The sequence below is a fragment of the Trachurus japonicus genome, chromosome 13 (assembly GCF_045865225.1).
Source record: "Trachurus japonicus isolate A0001 chromosome 13, Traja_1.0".
NCBI lineage: Eukaryota > Metazoa > Chordata > Actinopteri > Carangiformes > Carangidae > Trachurus > Trachurus japonicus.
The window spans coordinates 9536019-9563698 of NC_140919.1; the positions used below are offsets into that span (position 1 = coordinate 9536019).

The 27680-nt window shown below is 42.9% G+C and overlaps 1 protein-coding gene across 1 annotated transcript; it reads left to right on the forward strand.

Annotated features, from left to right (window-relative positions):
* On the forward strand, positions 1–26091 carry LOC146975424 (alpha-2-macroglobulin-like). Its single transcript, XM_085794807.1, has 36 exons — positions 1–111; positions 244–424; positions 499–655; positions 750–802; positions 2586–2606; positions 3070–3235; positions 3318–3402; positions 3497–3608; positions 4781–4898; positions 4976–5085; positions 5182–5352; positions 5642–5866; positions 5993–6056; positions 6915–7060; positions 7503–7652; positions 7869–7985; positions 8098–8167; positions 8257–8347; positions 12080–12305; positions 19186–19312; positions 19403–19524; positions 19597–19648; positions 19761–19844; positions 19933–20109; positions 20631–20706; positions 20958–21114; positions 21188–21262; positions 23261–23423; positions 23516–23703; positions 23948–24160; positions 24304–24428; positions 25328–25418; positions 25503–25571; positions 25655–25760; positions 25834–25875; positions 26033–26091. The coding sequence occupies exons 1-36, from the start codon at positions 26–28 to the stop codon at positions 26035–26037; spliced, it is 4221 nt and encodes a 1406-aa protein (XP_085650933.1). The 5' UTR covers positions 1–25; the 3' UTR covers positions 26038–26091.
* The last annotated feature ends 1589 nt before the right edge of the window (positions 26092–27680 follow it).

Sequence of the window (27680 nt, forward strand, 5' to 3'; positions counted from 1 at the left end):
GGCTCTGAGCTCGTCTCAGTCAGTCATGGATCTCTCTGGGACACAGATGAAGACATGGAGACTGTTTGTCTGCCTGAGTTGTGTGTGTGTGGGCTGGACGATGGCAAAGCTGTAAGTTTACCCGGTCCATCAGAAAACCTTTCAACAGCTTGTGTGTAGTTGAGCTGCGCTGCTCACTGAAGAGATGCCACATTTCAGTAAGTACAAGATCATCCTGTTTGCTGAATGTCTCTGTGTCTACAGGCACTACATGGTGGCTGTTCCTGCAGTTATTACAGCTGGAGCTGAAACTCAATTCTGTGCGAGTCTACTGCAGCCCAACGAGACCGTGGTCATGACCGTCACACTCCTCTCCAAAGACAAGAAAATAACCCTTCTCTCACAAACATCCAGTGAAGAGTTTCATGCCTGCACTCAGTTTACGGTCCGTTCTTGACAAAGGCTTTGATTATCAGTTTAATGGTTTTTCTGGAGTTAATGCTTAACTTTCTCTCACAGGCTCCTGTAGTGCAGAATCACAACATACAGAAGTTCGAGGTGGAGGTACGAGGCGACACATTTTACTCTAAAGAAGTCAGGAAAGTCCAGATCAAAGTCAATAAACCAATGACATTTGTTCAAACAGATAAGCCAATCTACCTCCCTGGACAAACAGGTAACCTCAATGTAATGTGATCTGTGTTTCTAATGTAAAAAAGATAGAGGAGAAGTTGTAAAAACCCAATTTAATCTCCCTGGATTTTTCTCAGTACATTTCAGAGTCATTGCACTGGACAGCAGGTTTAGAGCTGTGAGTCAACAGGTGAGTGTTGGAACAGTCTCTCCTTTCTTTTATACTTCACTCACAAACCACAGTGTCTGTAAGGCAGTGTGCTAACAGTGCAGGTTTTAATACATGCCTCGTTGAACGAGACTATCAGCTCCTGATGTGTCTTTGGCTCAGTAGGCCAACCAGGACCCAGGACACTGAGATGAATTCATTTATCCCTATCTGTGGTGTATGAACGAGAGGGAGGCCGACATTCTGTTCGTTGCTTGTTTACTCAGCCATGTTACTTCACTGAACAATGCGCATGCGCGCAGCACCCTGACCTGGGGCCTCATGTATCAGACTTGCGTGGATTTCATACTGAAACATGGCGTACGCCAAAATCCAGAAAGTGTCGTACGCACAAAGAAAATCAGATGTATCAAAGTGTGCGTACGCATGGATCCAAGCACTTGTCCTTTGTTCATCCCAATCAACTTGGAATTGAGCGCACATGTAGAAGTGCCGAACTCCTCCCTGTCCACGCCTCCATTTAAATATGCAAATACATGTAAATAAGGCCTGCACCAAAGATTCCCTTCTCTTCATGGTCAGATAACACCATGAAAAACTGTGAGTAAGAGCAATTTAACAAAATTTGAGTTGACGGTGCTCCTTGATAAAGTTGAGCCGTGTAAACATTTTTTTTTGCTGTCCTCCGGATCGCGTAGTAAATAAATGCAGAAGTGCGCCAGGGAGGCTGATCAAGACACATGTCCAACTTTACGCATTTGTGTTTATTGACATTAAGTACTTTAGTGTGTATAGTTTAACCAGCAAAAAAAGAAAGTCACCTACAGTGTGATATCTGGGCGGACATGCTCAGTGTGCATCGGGGGTTATAGGACAATTAAACAAATACATTTACTTTGCAGTGCCAGCCTGTAATCTGTTCCCAACTATGCTGAATGAATGAATCGTGCGCTGAACCAGCCATCTCGCCACAATGTTTGTCAATATGTGATGCATCTGTAGATTCACTTCGCACTGCAGCATCTGCAATATCTTAAAACTAAAGCTGACGGTACCACTTTGTGCGTGCTTTTATATCCACCTATCTAATTGCAACATGTGGATGGGTTAGTTGTTCATAAATGTGTCTCTGATGTGCACATTACTCTGAGGAATAATTGTTTTCACATTATTAACAGTTTCACAGCTTCACCTCTAAGTGTCGCCAAAGGAACAATAGTTGTAGAAACGTGCGTACGCCAGCTATGGAGTTGGCGTGGGGCACCGCACTTTTCCACGGTCATTTCACTTTTGATACATCTGAACGTTGGCGTGGAAAATGACGTACGCCACTTTTTGTGCGTACGCAACATTGATACATGAGGCCCCAGGTCTGGTTACACATAGATCTAGCCAACATAGATCATGAACATAGTTACCATACAATCACTAGCTGGTAAATAGAATATGTGGTAAATCAATACACCACACTATCCATACTCATTCTGTTGCACAGATTCAAGTGGAAAACCCCACAATCGATCATTTTAAGAGAACCTTTGATTTGACCGCTGGGAAAAATGTTTTAAGCTAGTCTATATTAACATGTTTGAAGGATGAATATGTATAAATATAATAAGGATTATGAACTTCAGTCTGTGTCATCATATTCCACAGTGTATTTGGAAGGTGGTGTGTATTGTGCTCAATGTGTAGAGACAACAACCTGAGTAGTGTCTGAAAGTCACTTTTTATTCACTGAAAGGAAACCATTAGTTGGATGATGGCTAATGCATGTTAATGACTTTTCTCTCCCTTTTTACAGTACAATGTCATTGAACTTAAGGTAAGACTTAGCATTAAAAATGTAACATGTTTCATTTAATGCAATACAATTTGCCACAAGTGTACTCCAAACAAGTTCTAGCCACATCTCAGGAAAACTTTCAGCAGGATTTTCCTGACACAACATTGGGCCAGAATAATTCAGTCTACAAATATTTCTTCACTCATTCATTGTGGAATATCTAGTGTAGATTGATGATGGAGAAAACTGTAATAATTTTACCAATGTAAAACAATAAAATCTACACAAAACAAACAAACAAGCAAAGAAAAAACAGTGAAAGGGCCTGAAAACTCTGAGGCCACTGAAACTATGTGAAAATGACAACGGCCGGATATTTTACACTTGAAGAATAAACAATTTGTCAAAAAATAAAGTAAAGCAAACTGAAATAAATCATCATCAGTATCATTATATGTAGTAAATTAAAAGAGGATTATGATGCATTTCTGTTCTTTAACAGGACTCTAACAGCAACAGGATTGGACAGTGGCTCAATGAAAACTCAAATGGTAAAATATTGCAGCTTTCTTACTCCTTAAACTCTGAGGCCAGTGAAGGAGCTTATCACATTGTGGCATCAGTTGATGGACATAAAACATCTCACAGCTTCAAGGTGGAGAAATATGGTAAGTTAGTTACTGTTCAGTTTTTACTGCTCATGATTTGGATTTAAGCAAGGATGCTGACAGCAAGACTATTTTTTCCCAGTTTTGCCTAAATTTGATGTGAAAATGAAAGTACCTGAAGAAATAAACATTGGACAGGGGGAATTCAAAGCTGAAGTGTGTCTAAGGTAAGTACCTGTCTGAACAGATGACAGATTACACCTAAGTTGGTGAATGCATGAATTGTTTTCAGTATAAAAATGTTTATTTGTGTCTAACCAGGTATACATATGGACAACCTGTGCCAGGCACTGTTGAAATTAAGGTCTGCCAACGTTTACGGCGCCATAACAGGGGGCGAAAGCCCCACTGCTTCCCCCCTGTGACACAGCAGGTACAGTCACTATAGCAGCAGCTTTATTTCTCTTTTTCTACAATATAATAGTAACTTTATTTCTATAGCACTTATTGAAACTAAAATTACAAAGTGCTTCACATTTAAAACAATAATAATAATAATAAAAGGGTACAATAAAACCAGCAGCAAATACAGTACAATCAGGTTACAGGAGGAAAAGGGAAAGGCCAATCGATAAAAGTGAGTTTTAAGAAGGGATTTAAAAGAAGATACAAAGGTTGCCTGCCTGAGATCCAAGGGGAGAGAGTTCCAAAGTTGGGGAGCACGGACTGCAAAAGCCTCGTCACCCTTTGAGATGACATGGGATTTTGGGACCAAAAGTAGGCCCTTGCTGGAGGATCTCAGGCAGCGATCAGGCTCATAGGGAGATAAAAATTCATGTAGGGCTTTAAAAACAAGCAATAAAATCTTAAAATCTATCCTAAAACTCACAGGTAGCCAGTGAGATTACATGAATGACTTTCTCTATGTCTGAGGGGGAAGGGAAGAATTTAATCCTGGAGAGCTGTCTCAGCAGTACGAAGCATGACTGTAGCACTTTGGTTACCTGAGTGTCAAAAAAGGGGGTGAATTATGACGCCCAGGTTTCGAGCTTCCTGAATGTTCTCTGATAATGAACCCAGATAGGTTTGTTGTGTTAGCAGAGTTATGGTTAGGAGGAGTGATTAAAGTACTTCGTTTTTGGAGTCATTTAGTTTGAGAAAATTACAGGACATTCAGGATTTGATCTCAGGACAGGATGGATAGGACATTGGAAGATCCGGGACTTAACAGTCGGGACATATCGCTGTGTGTCATCTGCGCAACAATGGAAATTGATGTTGTGTTTGTGGCTAATTTATCCAAGGCATGAATTAATGGAGCGGTATTGAAGTGGGATATGCATACACATGATGACGCCTGTGATGATAATTGATAAGAAAGCACTGCAGACTTAACCAGACAAAACCTGGCAGAGAAAGTCTCTGCAGCTTTTGTTCCCCAGGTAAAACCCAACTTTAACTACACACAGAGCAGGCCAACCCTCACACCCCATCATCATCAATCACCAACACACACTCTTATGTTTTCACTAGACCACACTGGTCATTGATCAGTAATGAGCATTGTCTAACTCCACGTCATGGAACATATTTATTATCTTACAGACTGACCAGACAGGCTGTGCCACTTTTACCCTAAACATGTCCATGTTCACAAACTTACAACCAGAGATGGTGTCGTACCAATGGGATGTAATAGCCACAGCAGAGGAGGAGGGGACTGGTAAGTGTTTGGACAGTGTTTTTAATTGTAAATATTTAAACAAATTATTGTACAGTAACAATGAGGCTTTATTGCAGGTATCTCATTTTCGCATTTCAAGACTACAAGCCTTTCTTATCGAATTGGGAGACTGTCCTTCATTGACACACCTTCGAGTTATCACAATAGATCAAATATTGAGGGGAAAGTAAGTTCAAACTGTCTTTTCTTTTTTAGTGTTGAGTCATAAACAGTGAATCTCAAGTCTTGTACATTTGCAACATCAACTTTGGTCCTCCAAAAGGTTAAAGCAGTTAACTACAATGATGAACCTCTTCCTGACATGGTGCTCTACATTTATGAGGGGAGATACCGACCTTCAGCACGTCTAGTGCAGAGCGTCACAACTGATCATGATGGTATCGCTGCTTTTTCCTTGAGCACAGCCAACCGTAATGACTACATCTTTCTGGAGGTAAGTAAGAAGTTGTACGGAAACTACAGCCTGTAATCCAGGAGAATTATTATGCAAACCGAAAACAGTTGTTGTTTAGTGTTTCTGATCTGTAGCTGTGTCAGACTCAAAAGAAAATACAATTTTAGACCAGCTAAATCAAAGAATATAGATGTAAAGGATTGAATATAATGATTTTGTGTAAATTACGGTACACGTTTGGCCTCGGCTCAGTTCAGAAAACCTAGAACATAAACAAATATAAATCTTTATTGTAGCTCATTTACAGTGTTTCTCTTTTATGTGCTAGGTAAAGAATATACAGAAAACAGATTATCCTGGCTTTAAAAAACCCTACTATTGGTATGGAGAATGTTCGGTCTGTCCGGACTGTAGATATGTACACGTCCCAAAAGTCAGTTCCTTGACGGTGAATAGAAAGGATAAACCACTTCGCTGTGACAGAGAAGCAGAGATCTCCATCAGCTACACAGTAGTGGGAGAGAAACAGGGCTCTGTGGACGTGATCTATCTGGTGAGTGATGGGTGAACACTGTCTCAGTGTACCATTGTAATGTTTTCATGACAAATATGATGAACACACACACAGTTTGTAATGTGTGCAGGGAACAATGAAGTTCTTTTCTCTCAAATCCTGCAGGTCTTATCCAGAGGAGCCATTATCATGCAAGGATTTAAAAAGGTTGAAGTTCAAGATAATTCTGGTGAGTAACACATACTTTACTTAGTTACGCCTGACACCCCTTTTACTGGGGTATAGGCCATCGACAAGGGACCTCCAGAGCACTCGGTCACTGGCTTTCTTTTCAATCTACGACCAGTTGTTTGGTTTCTGCCTGGAGATCTCTCCGCCAGGTATTTTTGGGCCTGCCTCTATTTCTTCTCCCTTGTGGGTTCCAAATTAGAGCCTATCTGGTGGTTTTGTGACATGGTATTTGTACCATGCTGTACGTTGTTCTTATCTTCATCTCTGTACAATTGTTGTTGTGTGAACCGCAGGACTACGGATGGAAATTAGCCTAGAGCTAAATCTGGTGTATTTACATCTTGGATGTTCATGAATACGCAGAGTCCCGTTACAAATAAACAAATAAATGAAATGAAATGAAATACTAAGATGCTGGTTTCCGAGGTGTGTGTCCATCTTCTTCGGTGTTTGGTGCGTCCTTGCCCACGTATCCTCGTTTGTAATCTTGTCTGGCCAGTAGATCTTCAGAATTCTTCTCCGGCAGCTGTTTATGAAGGTTTGCACTTTACTGATTGTGGTTTTCAGCATTCTCCAGGTCTCGGCTCCATAGAACAGGCCAGATTTTACGTTTGAGTTGAAGAATCTTATTTTAGTTACTTCTTTATCTCTCTGGAGCGCCAGATGTTTTTGAGTTGTAGGAAGGCCGCTCTGGCCTTGCCTATTCTTGTTTTTGTAAACTGGAGATTTAGTGGCTCAGACAGTGTGAAGGACACTGCATGAAGTCAATCTCTATGGACAACACTCAATTGACATTGATTGACATATGGAGTCATGTAGTTGATCAGTGTTCATAACAGTTGGCTTGTTATTGCAGTGACTCGGGGCACATTGACCTTTCAGCTGGAAGTGTCTCCAGAGACGGCTCCAGTCATCCAGGTCATTACTTATGCCGTCTTTCCCAATGAAGAAGTCATTGCCACCAGTGCCAACTTCGATACTGAGAAGTGCTTCAGCAACAAGGTCAGTATAAGAGGAAGACCGACAGGTAAAATAGATTTGACAAGCTTTTTGTCAGGGTGTATTAATCATCCCAACCCAGATGCTGCATTTGTTGTCTTCATGGTATAAACTAAGCTCTCTCTGTGGTCAGACCTCAGTTTTGTTTTCTGAAGCAAATTAATGAACAGATATGAAGTCATCTGGGTCTGGCTTAAGAAGATGTACCATGTATATCAGTACATGATTAAAGAATAATCATAAGAGGAGCACAAGCACTGTTGTGTTAATGTGAACACAGTACTATTGAAACTCTCTCAGAAGTAGCTACATACTCGCTCAGAAATCAATCAAAGGGTCTGGTTTTCTCTCCACTGGTACAAGCTCCTGAAGTCTTCAAAGAAAATCAAGTTGAAACATGATACATGTTGTTGCCACGTTAACAAGATGGATTTGTCTGCGTCAGGTGTCTCTGGAGTTCTCTCCGTCCTCAGCCGTCCCAGGAGAGGAGACCACCATGCAGCTGACCACCCAACCAAACTCTCTTTGTGGAGTGAGTGCTGTCGACCAGAGCGTCCTCATCCTGGAGCCGGGGAAGACTCTGAATGCTGAGAGGGTAAATGCTGCTGTCAACCAGCCGCCCTGTCTTGACTGTCCTCGTTGTCAACAACCAGGGAACAACAAGAAAGACAAACTGTTACATCTCACATTAGCAGCCCAGTTACCAGAAGAGAAACAACACACATGGTCAATGCTCAGTCACTGTTACATCTAGGCAGGCATTTAAATGTGTGTATGAGTCTAGTTTAGTAACTGCACTCTTCTTTTTCAGATATTTGACCTGTTGCCATTCAGAACAGCACCCACTGTTTCACATGAGCTCCTGGATGTTCAAGAAGAATGCTACTACTATAGGGGACACGAACATGGCGCATATATGGTTTTCAAGGTAATTCATACGCAACATTTTCAATTACTTACAAAATTAAGACCCGTTACAGTGTTTTTTGATTACCATTTAAGCAAGTTGTCACTGATGTCTGTGTTGTTGGATTATCTAGAGACTAGGACTGAAGATGGCAACTAATTTGCTGATTAAATTGCCTGAATGCCACAGAATAATGTTCTCGGGTAACATTTTTTGTTCTGTCATGATTATTTACTTTTTCACATTTTGGCCTTTGCCTCTTGTCAAATACCATGTGGTGTTTTCACTGCAGCTCCCGGCAGGGGTGGTAAGGAAGAAAATCCTCTCAAAACAATCCGCAGTTTTTTCCCTGAGACCTGGATATGGGACCTGGTGGACGTTGGGTGAGCACTGAGCATCTGTTCAAACAAACATTCACTCATTAAATTATAGTTTTAGAGTTGTAGATAAAGAGACAAACTAAACAGGTAAATGACAGAAAACCTGCAGCTCAGCTAAAATCCTGAAACACATGATGACAAAATGTTTGAGGGAGAGACAACCTGGACTCTGGAGCCAGGCATGAAGACTGAGGATCCTGCAGAAATGTCCAACTCTGTGATCCAATGAGTGGATTGGGCCTGAGATGAGAGCAGATCTTCCTGTTCTGTTGAGTAGCTCAAAGAGGTGGATGAAGTCACCTTTCATCACTTTTGATTCCAGGGGGGCAGTGTCACTATTTCCTGTCTCTCTCAACTCTACTGTGAATTAAAGGTAAAAAAAAACAAAAAAAACAGTAGTTTTTGCAGCAATTAACAAATTGAAGACTGTATAGGTGAATTTTGATGACAAGTTCTGCTGTAAGTGACAGGTGGGTCAGTGTGTGTTTGCAACAAACCAGCAAAAAGCTCATGAATTTAAATAAAATGTGTTGGTTATTAGTCCAGTAATTTTAGGCCAAAAAGGGGTCAACGTTGAACAAATTGCAACAGAAGAAAACTCGACTGATTTTGTATCCTCAACATGTCCCGAGTGAGGGAAAAAAGCCCTGAAGAATCCCATTAGGGAAAAGTTTAGAAAAAGACCCAAATATAGACCATTTATACGACTATTAATTATTTTTCCCACGTGAATAGGGTAACATTTTTAACCTTTAGATATCTCCATGAAAATTACTGAGTTGATTACTTACATTAAGACAAATAAAAAATGTATTACAAGTTTTTTGAAATTCTTTGTTAACATGAGAAAATTTGCATGAAAATTGGAATGAGTTGACTCCATCGGTCACTCGACAAGAAACCACTTTAAATTTCAAGATGACTGCAATTTTTCAAGACAGCCACATCCTTAGCAGGTATGACATAACCAAACAGTGCATAATCCATTTACGTAATCCTAATTTGCATACATACAACACCTGATAGCCTACATGGCTTCCATTCAGACCTTAATGTTAAGTTTTTAAACTGTAATATGTTAACAAGATTGAACAAGACATTTTCACCTGCCATATGCTGTACAGTATATACCCAATGTTAAGATCAGGTGTTGTATGTATGCAAATACAATGTATGCAGATTAGCCATACATAATTGGATTATGCACTGTTTGCTCATGTCATACTGTACCTGCTCTACTAAGGATGTGGCTATCTTGAAAATTGCAGACATCTTGAAATTTAAAGTGGTTTCTTGTCGATTGACCGATGAAGTCAACTCATTCCAATTTTCATGCCGGTACCACCACAGCAACTTTATATATCGTGCCGTCAAAATGGTGGGATTTATGTAAATTTATGCAATTCAGTTATTCCCATGACCCACCGGCAGTGGCGGCCGGTCAATAGGGGGCGCTAGGGCGCCGCCCCCATCAAAATTTCAGGAAAAAAGTGTAGACACAGTAAACATAAATATAATAAAAAGTAATTACCATATCTGTTCAGTGTTCACTCATACAATGGGTTTTACTTTGAAATTCGTAAGCCTTTCCATTCCATATTGGGTTTATTCTGGGTTGTTTCATACATTTCAATAGCGAGGGGCGCCGGCCTAATGAGTGTGTATGTGGGCTCTTAAACTTTTGGCTTCCATGTGACTTCATGCTGGTCTCTAATTGGTCACTTCAAGATTCTCCTCCGGGCGCAGCTCTCTGCGCCCGTGGCCAATCAGCGCGTTTGGGTCATTTTTTCATCCAATCGGATTGATTCATGATACCTGACCTGTCAATCAAAGTCACTCCCCTGGCAGCGGCGACGTGCCTGTCACTCAAACAGCTACAGACTCACCCGCGTGCACCGTTAATATAATACATCCATGGCGTGCACACGGAGCAGACAGAAAACAACAACAAGACAGGAGACAATGGCGGCCGCAGCAAAAGAAAAATCTGTTGTTTCAGGTTATGTTCAGAGTTTCATCCTAAAATCGGCTATAAAGGCGCCGCTGTTTCACTATTTAGCCTAACTAATTTTCAGCTGCGTCACCTTTACTTTGAAAGTCCAGTGGGGCTAGATCAGAACGGAGCGTTTGTACGGAGGGAGAGATCAGCTGATCCGCTGCTGACTGCTGTTTACTGCTGGATGTGAAGTTAGCAATGCTCTTTATTTATCTTATTTATCTGACGCCCCCCCCAATTTATTTTAGCACCAGCCGCCACTGCCCACCGGACAGCGTCCGCAAAACCGAAAGTAAGGAAACGCTGGTCAGCTCGCCCAGCATTTCCACCATTAATTAAAATAACAAAATAACGACAGAGACAAAACGATATATTTATCGAAAATGGAGCCATTAACAAGTGTGGGTAGCGTAGATTCATCCACATTAATGTGAGACTTTTTATAACCAAATAGAAACTCCTCATTGTCCCTTTAATGTGAGTGATCAACTCAGTAATTTTCATGGAGATATCTAAAGGTTAAAAATATTACCCTATTCACGTGAAAAAAATAATTAATAGGCGTATAAATGGGATATATTTGGGTCTTTTTCGAAACTTTCCCCTAATGGGATTCTTCGGGGTCGACCCACGTCTAAAGAACCCGCGTCGACCCGCTAGTGCAGGGGGAGGCAACTATATTTGTCGAAGGGCCAGAATTTTTCTCAACAGACACCCCGAGGGCCGGACGGCCTGGATTGAAATTAAATTCACCTTTTTGCTTAATAATTTGGCTGTTTATATTTTTATTTCTCTTGTGCACATCATTTTTATTTATACACATCTTTGGTGTTTTGTATGATATAAAATTTAAAATCTTGACATAGCCCATCATATCATCATTTACATATCATGCTGCTGGAGCTTTACACTGCTGCCTTGTATCCTGAGACATGCCCTGTGATTTTCAGCCTAAATATGAAAGGAGGCTGACCATTACAGGGCAGGTCCGTTCTCAAGTCATTGGTCCTGACATGTGTGTTTCTCTTCTATAACACATTCTACATCTCAGAGGCGACGTCTTTCACGGGCTTCCTTCACCTTTCAAACGAGGCAGAGCTCAGTGGGAAACTTTAGGAGAGACACAGGCCGAAGGCACCGGGACACAACACCGGGGGAGAAGCAGGTCCGTGCAACCGCGTGCAACTGTGCGCTGCGGACTTGCACGGAAAAACACGCGTTGCATCAAATATGCGCCGCTACGGCTTTTGAGTTGGGAGCACACATGACGTCTACATTGAATGGGTTTGAGCGCGCGCCAAAGACGAACAGCCCCCTCATGTACACACGGTTGGACCAAGGCCAAAATCACCCATAACCTTTACAGACAGACAGGAAAAACCCTGCAGTCCAGCCACTCCCCAAACATTTGTGCATGTTACCTGGGCGTTTCATTATCCCAGTGCAGCGTCTCACAGGCACACACAACAATGCGCTGGGACACGTGTTTCCGTGTCCCTGCGCATTGACTTACAGGCGTCTGTAGGCACAGAGACCGAGAAAAACAGTACGTAAACTATTAGAACTCAGTCGCAGGCCACATTGGAAGGTTCAGTGGGCCACATTCGGCCCACGGGCCGCCTGTTGCCGACCCCTGCGCTAGTGGGGAAGTGGCTTATGATAAATAATGCCTGATTTCCCTTAAAGATAAACAATGACTTTCTGAAGTCATGTACCTGTGTGTATATCTGTTGATCCAGAGAATCTGGAACAAAGGACGTGTCCTTCACCGTCCCAGATACCATCACCACCTGGGAGACGGAGGCTTTCTGTTTGTCCCCTCAGGGTTTTGGCTTGGCACCTCGTAAAGAGATCACCGTCTTCCAGCCTTTCTTCCTGGAGCTCACCCTGCCCTACTCCATCATCAGGGGGGAGCACTTTGAACTGAAGGCCACCGTCTTCAACTACCTGTCCAAGTGCATCATGGTAACACAAAAGAGACAAACATTTTTGTTCTTGAAGATATTTACCTTTAGCTGTTGATGAAAACAAATAACATTGAATTGAACAGCATTTGTTGCCATACATACTTTGCAAGCATAAGACCTCTGATTATGTTACAAAAAAAGGCAGTAAGAATTATTCATAATGTAGGATACAGAGATCATTCTGAAATGATACTGAAACTGAAAGACTTAGTAGAAACACAAACACTGGCTGTGATGTATAAAGCAAAAAAATTGAATATTGCCAGAAAGCATACAACAATTGTTTGTTCTTAGATCAGAGGATGAAGAAGAAAGGAAGAAGTTTCATTTTAAACATCTGTTTGCTCGGACAACTTTGAAACAGATGGGTATCTCTGTAGCTGGAGTCAAATGGAACTCTCAAAGTAATGAATTGAAGACTTGTACTAATGTTTTCCAAGTCAAGAAAATGCTTAAGGAAATAGCAATCAGAAACTAGAAAAAGCATTTCCAAGAATGGAAATGGTGTGACTGCTGATAGCAACTGAACGCTGTTGCAGAATTAGCAAATAGTGCAAGCAGTGATCACCATACAAATGTTTGACCAAGGTCGGAATTGAACCCACAACCTCATGGTCATTAGACTTCCACTCTGCCTCTAGGCCACAGTGCACACACAGTTGCAGAGACTGTTGTCTGTTAATGATCTGCACACTGTCAACATCAAGAAAGCTTGAGAGTCAAGCTTGAATGACTTAGAATGAAAATTTCTGTGAATTTCAGGCTGAGAGCAGCAGTTTCAACATGAAGCAAGTTATCAGAAGTCAACAGAGGACAACTGGGAAAATAATTCACTATAATTGTTGTTGAGGCAAGATTTGAACCAGCAACCTTCAGGTCTCCAGACCAGCAAGCTAACCACTAGGCTACAGACAGAGACAGTATGTGAGGGGTAAAGAAAACCTTTGATAAGAGGATCACTGGCTTCTGCTTAAAAAAAAAAGTAAGGAATCGAACCCATGACCTCATGATCAATAAACCTTTACCGCAACCCTTTTCGGCCATTTTAAAACCAGCTCATTAGCCATGCACATTAGCAATTCACCTCTGGGGGGTGGGCGGAGACTGCGCTGTTTTGCACCCGCCCAGCCACCTCCTCGTACCCCATCAGGGTGCCAGGTGAGCTATACCTGTTATACCTTGACAGCTACACCGAGCTGCCAAGGCTTTCACCTCTGAGCCAGATGAAGAACGGGGTGGGAGCTTGTTAGCCTCGTAAACCAGCCTCTCGCGGAAGTGCATTTCATTTCATTCCGAGGGAGAGTCTGGCCTCATCCCCATTCTAAGCGTTTCGACTGAAACCCTCAGAAGGCCGAGCCAATCAGCGTCGCCGCTGTGATTGACACAGCACGTTGGCCAATCAGGGACCGACTGGTGCAAAGCCCCGTCGCTACACCAACTTGTTGATTGGCTGAATGGGGTTGTCTGTCAACGCTACTACCAAAGATATTAAACCGTCTTTGCTACTACTCCCGCCCTGCTGCCGCCCACCCCAAATGAAATGAAATGAAATGAAATGCATTTCTGCGAGAGGCTGGTTTACGAGGCTAGGAGCTTGTAGCATTTTTGCCCTCCCCTGGAGCTGTGACACGTCAGCTCCAGTCTCCCTGAAACTGCCAGTTTGCGTCTGCCATTGGTTCACAGCAATTTGAAGGCAGAAAAACTCAGAAATGCAATTTTGCACTTCCTTTTCTGCTGATATGTGCTCTAACACAAGAAAAATGCCACAGGAACTTGTGAAAAGCACGAAAAACATGATTTTCATGGGAGCGGGTCTTTAAAGTTCAAAGTTGCTGACACACTAACAAGACTGCTCAGGTGGGATTTGAACCAGTGACCTTGTGGTTAGATGGCAGGAACCTTATCCACTGGGCTATTCCAACACTAATAGTGAAGTAGAGGTTTGATGAATATGAGATTTTTGTTTTCTGTTGCAGAATTAGCAAATAGTGCAAGCAGTGACCACCATACAAATGTTTGACCAAGGTCGGAATCGAACCCACAATCTCATGGTCAATAGACTTCCACTCTGCCTCTAGGCCACAGTGCACACAGTTGCAGAGACTGTTGTCTGTTAATGATCTGCACTGTCAACATCAAGAAAGCTTGAGAGTCAAGCTTGAATGACTTAGAATGAAAATTTCTGTGAATTTCAGGCTGAGAGCAGCAGTTTCAACATGAAGCAAGTTATCAGAAGTCAACAGAGGACGACTGGGAAAATAATTCACTATAATTGTTGTTGAGGCAAGATTTGAACCAGCAACCCTCAGGTCTTCAGACCAGCAAGCTAACCACTAGGCTACAGACAGAGACAGTACATGAGGGGCAAAGAAAAGCTTTTATAAGAGGATCACTGGCTTCTGCTTAACAGAAAAAGTAAGGAAAGTGCAGAAATTAACCACAACAAGTAAGTAGAGGACACTTTTGTAAAAATAGTGCAAGCAGTGATGACCATACAAATGGTTGACCAAGGTAGGAATTGAACCCACAATCTCATGGTCAGAATGGTTGAATTCTGCTCTCCTCCCCCGCCTTCAATTGGTTACAGGTGTTTGTTATCTCCTTGATTACTCGTACCAGTTTGCAGCACATCATCACATTACAATGAATGACAACAGTCTTGAAAGCAGTGTGCTCTCTGTAGCCGAGTGGCAGAGTAAAGGTTTAGTGATCATATGGTCACGGGTTCGATTCCTGCCTCAGTCATTTCACATCATTGCTTGACTTTTGATTCCAATTATTCAGCTGTCATTGGACAGTCTTTGATTCCTCATAGTATAAAGCTCATTGTAACTCAGGTTCTCTGGGGCCATATGGTTAGTGTGTTAGGTGTTGTGCTATTTCAACAATTCATATATCAAAACGTGCAGCTTTTTTTGAACTTTATCGGCGTTACTTTTCTCTTTTTAACTATTTATACTTTTTAAAATATTTAACTTTTTCTGCAAATTAAACTCTAGACAAATTATTTTCTCCAGTTTTGTAGCCACACTTGTCTTCTGGCTAAAATTCTGGTCAAAAATGCAAAGAGACTTAGATAATAATTTTAAATATTTTTTAAATGCAGCCAGGGAGCTCTCTGCTCTCATTCAGCCCAATGCTGAGAATTCTCCACAACTCTGTCTGAAACATGCTTATGTCTGTGCTCTCTGTGGCGAAGTGGCAGAGTAAAGGTTTATTGATCATGAGGTCATGGGTTCGATTCCTTACTTTTTTTTTTAAGCAGAAGCCAGTGATCCTCTTATCAAAGGTTTTCTTTACCCCTCACACACTGTCTCTGTCTGTAGCCTAGTGGTTAGCTTGCTGGTCTGGAGACCTGAAGGTTGCTGGTTCAATTCTTGCCTCAACAACAATTATAGTGAATTATTTTCCCAGTTGTCCTCTGTTGACTTCTGATAACTTGCTTCATGTTGAAACTGCTGCTCTCAGCCTGAAATTCATGATTCCTCATAGTATAAAGCTCATTGTAACTCAGGTTCTCTGTGGCCATATGGTTAGTGTGTTAGGTGTTGTGCTATTTCAACAATTCATATATCAAAACGTGCAGCTTTCTTTGAACTTTATCGGCATTACTTTTCTCTTTTTAACTATTTATACTTTTTCAAATATTTAACTTTTTCACAAAAAATCTCACATTCATCAAAGTCTCAACCTCTCTTCTTCACAACTCCACTGTAGTGTAGGGGGTAGGGTAACTGCCTGCCAACCCTAAGGTCACTGGTTCGAATCTAAGGGAAGAACTCTTGTTATGTTATGTTGAATTCTGCTCTCCTCCCCCGCCTTCAATTGGTTACAGGTGTTTGTTATCTCCTTGATTACTCATACCAGTTTGCAGCACATCATCACATTACAATGAATGACAACAGTTTTGAAAGCAGTGTGCTCTCTGTAGCCGAGTGGCAGAGTAAAGGTTTAGTGATCATATGGTCATGGGTTCGATTCCTGCCTCAGTCTTTTCACTTCATTGCTTGACTTTTGATTCCAATTATTCAGCTGTCATTGGACAGTCTTTGATTCCTCATAGTATAGAGCTCATTGTAACTCAGGTTCTCTGTGGCCATATGGTTAGTGTGTCAGGTGTTGTGCTATTTCAACAATTCATATATCAAAACGTGCAGCTTTTTTTGAACTTTATCGGCATTACTTTTCTCTTTTTAACTATTTATACTTTTTCAAATATTTAACTTTTTCTGCAAATTAAACTCTAGACAAATTATTTTCTCCAGTTTTGTAGCCACACTTGTCTTCTGGCTAAAATTCTGGTCAAAAATGCAAAGAGACTTAGATAATAATTTTAAATATTTTTTAAATGCAGCCAGGGAGCTCTCTGCTCTCATTCAGCCCAATGCTGAGAATTCTCCACAACTCTGTCTGAAACATGCTTATGTCTGTGCTCTCTGTGGCGAAGTGGCAGAGTAAAGGTTTATTGATCATGAGGTCATGGGTTCGATTCCTTACTTTTTTTTTTAAGCAGAAGCCAGTGATCCTCTTATCAAAGGTTTTCTTTACCCCTCACATACTGTCTCTGTCTGTAGCCTAGTGGTTAGCTTGCTGGTCTGGAGACCTGAAGGTTGCTGGTTCAAATCTTGCCTCAACAACAATTATAGTGAATTATTTTCCCAGTTGTCCTCTGTTGACTTCTGATAACTTGCTTCATGTTGAAACTGCTGCTCTCAGCCTGAAATTCACAGAAATTTTCATTCTAAGTCATTCAAGCTTGACTCTCAAGCTTTCTTGATGTCAGAGTGAGACAGTGTGCAGATCATTAACAGACAACAGTCTCTGCAACTGTGTGTGCACTGTGGCCTAGAGGCAGAGTGGAAGTCTAATGACCATGAGGATGTGGGTTCGATTCCGACCTTGGCCAAACATTTGTATGGTGATCACTGCTTGCACTATTTGCTAATTCTGCAACAGCGTTCAGTTGCTATCAGCAGTCACACCATTTCCATTCTTGGAAATGCTTTTTCTAGTTTACATTATCGTAAGACTACAGTGTCAGGGCCCTAGTTTGCTGGTGCAGCGCAGGTGGCGCAAGGTAACGCAGCCGGTCTAATGCAAGTTTCGACCAGCGCAGCCTAGCGCAAAGTCAGACTGGAAGATTGGCAGATCGCGCTGCGCTGAGATAGGCGTGGCCGCGCAGCAGGGGGAGGCGTCACAGATTCAGCTTGGTGCAGTGGAAGTTTTGTCCGAAAATGTCCCACCGAGGTTGCGCTGAAAGCTCGCCACCTCCAACCAGGTCTACTCTCAGCGCAGGGCGGAGCGCAGCAGGTGTAGTGGAAGTTTGGCTGACTGACCTGCAGTGCACACACGTCACCAAGACCTCACAGGCAGGTCTCCACAGTTCCAGGCACATTTCAATGCAATAAATATCCACAATAACCACTATTTAATGCAACTAACGGAATCAACACGTGAATTTATATCTATATAGATTGTCCCGTCACATCTGACGTCAGATCAAAGCAGAGATCAAAGGCTGTCGGCAGCGTAATGGAAACTCCACCTGAATTAACACAGCAGGGACGAACTGGCACTGAAAAGCAGCTGTGGATGTCCCAAGCAGGACTGAGGGTGGATGACTGCATGTCGCTGCCGTGTTGAGATACCACTCTGCCCTTGTGATGATCGCTGTATTTATTTATTTACTTATTAATTCATTCGCGCGTGCGACCGCATCACGCAGCCGTAATGAAAAACAAAACACAAATCATTATCTCTCTTAGTCCACCACAACAGCCTCGGTATCAGATAGTCAGTATATAGCCTACTACAGTATACTCAGCATCTCTATCACAGAAAAAAAAGAGAAAAAAAGAGACGGACAGACAGAGAGAGAGAGAGAGAGGGAGGGAGAGAGAGCGCGTCCTTTACGCTGATTTAATCCACATGGTGTTTGTTTATGTTGTGATTAGTGTAGCCTACACCTCTCATCTTATACACAGGGTTTGAATAAATGTGAGTTTCTTTATTAGTTTATTAGTTGTTGTTTCTTAGATTGGGTAGGGGTTCTCAGTGTATCAGATCAATCCTGGTTAAGTATATTAGTAAACTCATTATTGGTCACTCTGAGCTCGGACCTCCGGACCAAAACAGCTGTTTCCTCCTGGGAGAGGTTCGGCCTCTGGCGTCGCTGTTTCCTCCGTCCATGTCAAAGTATAAAATGACAAACTTGCAGCGCGCATCACCCGCCGCGCAGTTAAAGGTGAGGAGAGGAGCTCCTTTGATTGGTGAAGATCTGACTCCGCTGTGTCAAACCCACTCCACGCCTTTCTCTCCTCCTCCTGTCTCCCTCCCGCCCTGTCTCCTCCCTCTTCGCCGTTTGCGCCGGTGGGAGGGACGAGGGGAGGGCTTGCGCTGGTCTAAGTCTGACTGCGCTGTCCAGCAAACTTGCGAAATGGACCTGGGCCACACCCCGTTGGCGTGGCGAAGCTGCGCTGATGTTAGACTTCACCTGGTCGACGAAACTAGGGCCCTCAGTCTCAGTGACTAATAGATAAGACAACTTTAAGTTCTGTTTATGTTTTGTTTTGTTTATGGTGATTGGATGTTTTTGTCATTTTGTTTCCTTTGTTTTGTATGTTTTATAGCAAGAATGTTGCTCAGTGACAGATTACTTGGAAAACTGGATATTGAGCGAGGGGCAGGCAATATAAGATGTATCTTCTCCCTGCTCCCTTCCAACCATTGGAAGAAATGCTGTGATTATATTGTCAAATTGTGAAATTGCCTTGGTTGGAATAAATAAAAAGAAAGAAAGAAAGAAAGAAAGAAAGAACATTTGAGTTACCTGGGATGTATCTTCAGTTCTAAACTGTAATGTTGTCTCTGTTGAACAGGTGACTGTGACTCCAGAGCCCTCCTTAGATTACACCCTCACCCCGCTCTCTAGTGACCAGTACACATCCTGTTTGTGTGGCAGCGAGCGCAAGACCCTCAGATGGACAATGGTCCCCTCGTCCTTAGGTGAGGGTCAAACTTTATTCCACTCTGATGTTGACAGATGAAAAGTTTACAGACTTAACTGCTTCTCACAGTGTTTGTTGATCTTTTTAGGGGCTGTGAATGTGACTGTGTCTGCTGAGGCTGTGGCTTCCCAAGCTTTATGTAACAATGAGATTGTGAATGTGCCGGACAGAGGTCGTATCGATGTGGTCACACGATCCCTCATTGTAAAGGTTGGTGCCTTAAAAACATGACAAAAGTTAACCAAAAACATTTCCTTCATTTCCTCCGTCCTCCTCTTTCAGGCTGAAGGAACTGAGATGATAAAGACCCACAACTGGCAGCTGTGTCCTAAAGGTGGATTTAGTTGATGCCATCATATTTGCATATATAAAAATAGCAACCATCCATTAAATCTAATTGATGTGTTTGTTTTGGTCCTGAGTTAATCTTCTCCGTCTGTACACAGGAGAGGCTTTGACGGAGGAAATAGACTTACAGCTCCCTGAGAATGTGATTGTTGGATCTGCCCGTGCTTCACTATCAGTCCTGGGTAAACCACTCTGACCGTCACTGGTTGTCTTTTTAAAATCAGGATTGTTTTCATGTTCAGTCTTGAGTGAGTCAGTGTTTTTGTGCAGGCGACATCTTGGGCCGGGCCCTGCAGAACCTGGATGGGCTGCTGCAGATGCCGTATGGATGTGGGGAGCAGAACATGGCGCTCCTGGCTCCCAACATCTACATCCTCCAGTACCTGAAAAACACACAGCAGCTGACCCCAGCCATCCTGGAGAAGGCCACCAACTTCCTGAGCAGCGGTGAGCGTCTCTGTCAGCTTCATGTTGAAGAAAACCAGAAAAATCTGAAATTCAAACCTGCCATGATCATTATTCTGCCTCTTATATCGAATTATAGTTTCCATCACATTTACCACTTGAACTTGACTTGTCTGGGTCAGGTCGTGATCAATGAACCTCGGTGATCTTTGAGCTGTAGTGTGTGGTGATTCTGCTGCTGTCTGGTGCTGTAGAGTTTTGCCTGAACATGGCACAGTATGAGCTTTTTCACAAAGCTCAGTTCATTGTATGATATAGAAAGTGTGACACTTGAGGGTCCTGTCACTATGCCTCCAATTGATCATGCGCCCTGGCTACTTGGCCAAGGAGATGTCCCTTTGGCCGAATGGTTAGCGTGCATGACTATTACCCGGGAGTCTGGGGTTCGAAGCCTGCCCGGGGCCTCTTCACCTTACCACAAAAGGAATGGTAGTCAAATCAGGTGAATTGTTACCTTAAAATCAAAGATCACAGCTGGAATAAACGTGTTGACTGTTCCACAGGCTACCAGAGACAGCTGAACTACAAACACAGTGATGGTGCCTACAGCGCATTTGGCAAAGGAGAAGGAAACACTTGGTGAGGACAGTCCTATTTCATGTGAAAAACCAGTTAAACTGCTTTCATGCCCTTCAATGTACACTTAATAATCCATAATGACAAAATGAAAACATGTTTTAGGGAAGTACATGGTTCAATGTTAAAACAGTTCTGACACCAAAGGCTCGTATGGTGATGCCACTGAACCACTAATCTGGTGACATTTCAACATCAACATAATCAAAAAGTCACTGTGTCATTGTCGTCTAACCTTGTTGTGATTTCTTAAGGCTGACGGCTTTTGTGATGAGATGTTTTGCCAAAGCTCAGTCTTTCACCTACATCGACCCAGAAAAGATCCAACAGTCAAAGACTTGGCTGCTGAGTAAACAACAAACAAATGGCTGTTTCCAAAAGTCAGGAAAACTCTTTCACAACAGAATGAAGGTGAGCTGATGTCACCAGTGCACGTGTACGAGTCATACTGAGGGGGATGATAACAATGGCTTCCTCTCCACAGGGAGGAGTGTCTGATGAAGTCACTCTCAGTGCTTATATCACTGCTTCCTTCTTGGAGATGAACATGTCAGTTAATGTGAGTACTCTTTCCAGTTACCGGTGACTATTTTATGTAGAGTGTTGTACCTGATATAATCACCCCTGTGTATAATAATAATAATACTAACAATAATAATAATTACAATAATTCTTTATTTATATGTAGCACTTTTTGGGGGTGTTTCACAAAAAACAATAAAACAGAACACAGAAACAATAAAAACAGAACCTGAAACAGAAGACACCAAAAACATGAGACAGTCAGAATAAAAGGTTGGAGGGAAGATTGGTTATTGAAAGGCTTGACGGAAAAGGTGGGTCTTTAGTTTTGCCTTGAAAATGGGTAATGTGGTCTGGGGGGTGGCGTTCCAAAGCCTTGGGGCCATGGCTTGAAAGGCTTGATCACCTTTAGCTTTCAGCTCAGGATGTGCCTGGAGCCCAGCTGAAGAGGATCAAGGCTGTGGTCCAGACAGAGAAGATCGAGGCTGGGGCTTGGCGGGGTAGATCGGCTGCGAAAGGACCCGGTCCAAGGATGAGGGGTAGTGAGAAGAATCACTTCCAGTAGTAGTTTTGATACTACATACTTAAACTGGTATGTAGTATCAAAACTACTTTTCTGATGTTCAGCACAACCCAAACCGTTTGAAAATCGGTCAAAAACTGAGTAAGTTCTGGTTATAATAGTGGAACATGCACCATAGGCTTAATGCTCTGAGGGAGCAAGTTGCCTGAGCCAAGATGGCGGCCGTGTAAGCAACGCCGTGTCACTGGGAAGCAGCGTCAGGTGAGAGATCTAGTCTTCTTGTATATCTATGGTCTTATCCTGCTGATATGCAAAAAAATTCAAGGAGTCATCATTCGGGGAGGTGACTTTCTGCTGGGTCCATCTTCTGGTTGGTTCATAAAGTCGGGATGTAGGTTTTGAACAGGTGAACTTAATATTACACATGGGCAGGAACACAAAGGCAACACTGAGCATGAATGGTGTTTTTCCATTGCCCTTTGTTGGTTTGTCTACGTTGGTTCCTGCAAAGTCAAATACACTAGGAGGAAATGAGACAGATGAAGCATTCGAACACAGGTTAGACACATGAGGTAAGCACAGAAGGAAGAGCACAGGAAGACAAGACATCCATCCATCCATCTTCTTCCGCTTATCCAGGGCCAGGTCACGGGGGCAGCAGTCTGAGCAGGGACGCCCAGACTTCCCTCTCCCCGGACATTTCCTCCAGATCTTCCAGGAGGATCACAGGCCAGCCAAGTGACATTATCACTCCACCGTGTCCTGGGTGTCCAGGGCCTCTTCCTGGTGGGACATGCCCGGAACACCTCCCCAGGGAGGCAACCGATACAGATGCCCGAGCCACCTCAGCTAGCTCCTTTTGATGTGGAGGAGTAGTGACTCTACTCCGAGCTCCTCCCAGGTGACAGAGCTCCTCACCCTATTTCTAAAGGAGCACCCAGCCACTCTGTGAAGGAAACCCATTTCGGCCATTTGTATCCGAGATCTAGTTCTTCGGTCATGACCCAAAGTTCACAGGTGAGGGCAGGAACGTAGACTGACCAGTAAATCTTCTTCACCATGACAGACCGGTACAAGGACCTCATTACTGCACTGATCCGCCTGTCAGTCCATCCTTCCCTCACTTGTGAACAAGACCCCAAGATACTAATCTCTTTCACTTGAGGCAGTGGCTGTCCTCCGACTTAGAGGGGGCAAGCCACCTTTTTCAAGTCAAGAACCATGGCATCTGACTTGGAGGTGCTGATTCTCATCCAAGCTGCTGCAGACCGTCTGAGTACATGCTGAAGGTCCTGGCTCGAAGGAGCCAACAGGACATCATCTGCGAAAAGCAGAGATGAAATCCAGTGGTTCCCGAACCAAAGACAAGACATGGTACATGGTACTAAGACCCAAACCGTGCAAGGAGCTTCTTGACCTCTGCCAACCTGTGCCAGGGTTATAATAAGACTTCCCCTGAGTCCTAAGACTCTGCCTCCGATTCTTCAAATTATTCTTTTTAATTTCTTTTAGGAAGATGTGATGAGGAAGAGCCTGTCCTGCCTCAAAGAGTCCATCGGTGACCTCAGCAACACCTACACTACAGCTCTGCTGGCGTACGTCTTCACCCTGGCAGGAGACATGGAGACCCGTGGTCAGCTTCTGCAGCACTTGGACACAGTGGCAGTGAAACAGGGTGAGCATCCTCCTACAGGAGATCATTCTGGCCTCACTCCCTGTGAATGCAGCTCATCTCATACCTGTTTGTTTGTGGACGACTGTTCTTAGGGGGTCTCCTCCACTGGTCACAGACAGCAGCAGATACATCAGCCTCTCTGTCTGTGGAGATCAGCTCCTACGTTATGCTGGCTAAACTCAGTGCCTCCCCCTCTACTGAAGACCTGGGCTACGCCTCTGGCATCGTCAGATGGTTGACGGGCCAGCAGAACCATTATGGAGGCTTCTCCTCCACACAGGTATGGCCCAAAGCATAAAGCTGGACTTTTCTGTTCTATACTTCCTGGGCAAGTATGATGAAACAACATCAGTCTGTACCTCCACAACTTGATGTCAGTGTGTTACAGCCCATTAACTATGAATCACATCCATGGAGCAGCTTTCTGACCTCCCACCTGTGTGAAAATCAACACCTGACACTGATGAAAATATGGTCTGTGCTGCATCATCTGGTACAGTTTCTTACCTGTCACCTTGTTGTAGGACACAGTGGTGGCTCTTCAGGCTCTGGCTCTGTACTCCACTCTGGTCTTCAGTCCAGAGGGTTCGAGCACAGTCACGGTCCAGTCCCCCAGTGGTCAGCTGACATTTGATGTAAACCACAACAACAAGCTGCTCTACCAGGAGAAGAGTCTGCCTGACGTGACAGGAAAGTACAGCCTGGAGGTGAAGGGCACTGCATGTGCTTCAATGCAGGTCAGTCAGCACTGGAGCTCCAACAGTTCCTCTTTGATGCACGTCCTCCATATGACACTGTCCAAAGGTTGGAAGCACTGGACTGATACAGAAAAGTCAAATGATCAAGGTTTAAAGGGAATTCTTTTGTGTCTGTTTTCCAGATTTCTCTTCACTACAACATCCCAACTCCAACTGACGTCACAACCTTAAGTGTTGAGGTCAAACCCGAGGCCGTGTGCACCAGCGGGTCACAAAGACCCAAACTCACTTTGAAGTTTAACTCACTGTAAGTAATCGACCGGCAGATTCAGTTAAAACAACAACAGAAGAATATTTTTGACATTTTTATTTTAAGTTACTGTCTAGCTCAAACATCCAAATTGCAACCACAGGCCTCAGAGCGTTAAATAGAGCATGTTTTAGACCAGGGGTGCTCACACTTTTTCAGCCTGAGAGCTACTTTTAAAGTGACCAAGTCAAAATGATCTACCAATTTTTGGTCGTCCAGTCGTTGGTCGGACTATGCAACGTTTACCGTGCGCCCCTGTGTGTATGTGAACCTGTGTCTGTCTATGTGCCAGCAGAGATGAGAGATAGTGTTTTTTTAATAATCATGCTAGCGTTTCACCATCTCTCATCTGTCAGCTGTCAGCCTCTCAACCTGCCGCCTCTCTCGCGTGCGGGCGCACCGCACATAAACAGACGTGAGGAGAAAAAAAAAAAAAAATTTCAAGGTGATCAAGCTGTGCGTACGCACAACTCTCCGCAATATTCCATTGATAAATCACACCGGACCCAAGAATGGTGCAGACATGAACACACCTCATATTCCACCCCCAGAATGCCTCAGCACAACCATATATGGTCAGCACGTGCATAATTAAGTAGCCATGTGCGCTCTGTGGAGCGGCAACAAAGTAACAACAAAGACAACGGGCGGAGAGCGTGACCCACCCGGAACGATGCTTCGGCGGACCTGCCCTCGCTTTTGAGGTCGGTTGTGAGAAAAATGCCTGCTGTCCAGACAACTGTGTTTTTTTTAAATGTACTCTTTTTTGTTGTTCTTCATCACGCGATCGACCCACACTGTCTTCGCGATCGACGTAATGAGCACCCCTGTTTTAGACCTATTTAGAACGGGGTGAAGGGGTGTCATCACATCACCTTTTTATGGTTCTGTTGCAGATACAGTGGAGAGGAGACCACCACCAACATGGTGATCCTGGACATCAAGATGCTCTCTGGTTTTACCCCAGACCCAGAGTCTCTGAAACGGGTGAGATATTAGACAAAACTTCAAGCTCAGTAGGAACTGATGAGTTTTCATGTGTTGATGAAGCTGAGTGTCGTCTCCTCACAGCTCCAAGGTGCCCAGCTGGTGGACCGTGTTGAACAAAAGCAGGACCACGTTATGGTCTACCTCCGGGAGGTGAGAGGGATTCACAGTGGGGATCAATGGAGGACGCTCTCCAGATGTGTTACTGATCCTGTGGTCTGTTTTTCCACCAACAGTTACCTAAGGACATCGCCATCAACCACAGCTTAGAGGTCGTACAGGAGCTCCCAGTGCAGAACCTGAAGCCAGCTGTGGTCAAGATCTACGACTACTACCAGCCAAGTAAAACTCATACACACACCTTGTAATACTGAGCACTGCAAGTTTAAGTTTTAAGTTTTCGTTTGTCTCTCAGGTGACCAGGCTGAGACACAGTACATCTACCCTTGTGCTGCAGGTAATGATTATTATTGATGCAAGAACACTGCAATATTTCTTACAAAACAAAAACAAAACAAAGGACAATAATGTCTTCAATTATTCATCACTCGTGTTCGTAATGAACTGTAGACTTGAGTCCTCATGTTGGATTATGAGTTTTTGTTCTTTTGCAGCTTGAAGACAGAAGTGTGATCAATCTTCGAGTTGTCATGGCTACCAGTATATATAAAATCACCTGTATTGCAGGTGCATCTCAATAAATTAGAATATAAAATTCCAGTAGTTCACGTCAAACAGCCCCAACCAAATGATTTGAATGCATATAGATGGACAGACCTTTCAGAAGGCCAACACTTTTTCATATTAAAAATGCTTCTTTTTTTTTCAATTTGTCTTTTGTACTTTCAGATTTTTTGAGATAATGAATGGCTTTCTTTTAACAGTAATGAATAATCATTACTGTTAAAAGAAAGGAAATAATAAAGATTGAAATATTTTCATTCTGTGTGTAATGAATCTATTTAATGTATTAGTTTAACTTTTTCAATTGACATAAATGAACCTTTCCATGAATGTATTGAGATGCACCTGTATCTGTATCTGTATATATATCATATAAAGATACATTTTGTGTACCCTGTGAAACTCCATGTCTGTTTGTGTGTAGACAAATGTGTACAAACCAAAAGCATACTCTTGCTCAACACGTTCACTGTGTAACTTCTTTAAATGTGCCCCCAAACTAATGCACAATTAATAATAAATTTATATGACAGGAATGTCCCACTAAGAAATGGTCTGGTGTTTTTCCGTTTCCCACCATTTCATCTTTGTTTCAGTAGTTGTGTATTTATACCTTGTACAGTTTTTCATCCACACAAGAGGAACAACTTACTCTCAAGTCTTTGAGGGGTGAGACTTCATCGAGTCTCAAGTCTTTGGTCACGACTCACAAGTCCAAGTCAAGTCTCAAGTCTCTAAAAAATAAAAGTCTCCTGTCTCTTCTGGTTGTAATGACCCTTCTATCATCTGCTGCTATCCGGTCTACTAAGAATACTGCACAGCTACTATATCTAAGAGATTCAAAGCATTTGCTGTAGGTTATTATCACTCCTTTATCTATACAGTATTGATTAGTTGTTTATTATATGATCACTTTAAACAGGATATTGCAATGCAATATGAAGAAAACACACAATGAAAGCTTTCCTTTAAAGGAAACTGTATTCTGAGTCAAGAAAGAATCAAGGCTGCTCTGCCCCTCTGCACTGGCCTTTTCTCTCTTTTTTGCTTTGTTGAATTCAGAAAACCCAAATGAACAACATGGAAAATGATTTAGGCTGTTAATTATAGGTCATAAGATCTGGATGGTATAGCTCACATCTTTATGTGCAGCAAAACCTTTCTGGAACCGCATGTTTCTGAGAGAAGAACTGGTTGTTATTATTTTTTTCAGTCATATTTCGCAGCAAAAACATAAATAAACAGGAGGATTTAGCCTACAGTAGCCTGATGTGCCAGTTATTCAGCAGCTAGTCCCCGTGAAGGAAGGTCTGACAACAAACGGACGTTGTGTCTCACATGTAGGCTACGGACGGTGCCGCTAATAAAAAAAAAAAAAAAAAAAAAAGGCAGTTCACAGTCACCTGTCACTCACCCGCAGCAGCTGACTGCGCTGTCAGAGGAGAGGAGCTCTGCTGTTCCTCTCTCTTTAGACACTGGTGTTTGGCTGCACTCTGTAGGAGTTCAATAGGTGGTTTTCAGATGACGTCACGTGGAACGTCACGACAGCAGATGGAGGGCAGGAAGTGTTTTGCCCGC

Coding starts and splice junctions, on each gene's coding strand:
- LOC146975424 (XM_085794807.1), top strand. CDS start 26: ATGGATCTCTCTGGGACACAGATGAAGACATGGAGACTGTTTGTCTGC. Junction 112..243: donor GGCTGGACGATGGCAAAGCT/GTAAGTTTACCC, acceptor CTGTGTCTACAG/GCACTACATGGTGGCTGTTC. Junction 6,057..6,914: donor TGAAGTTCAAGATAATTCTG/GTGAGTAACACA, acceptor TTGTTATTGCAG/TGACTCGGGGCACATTGACC.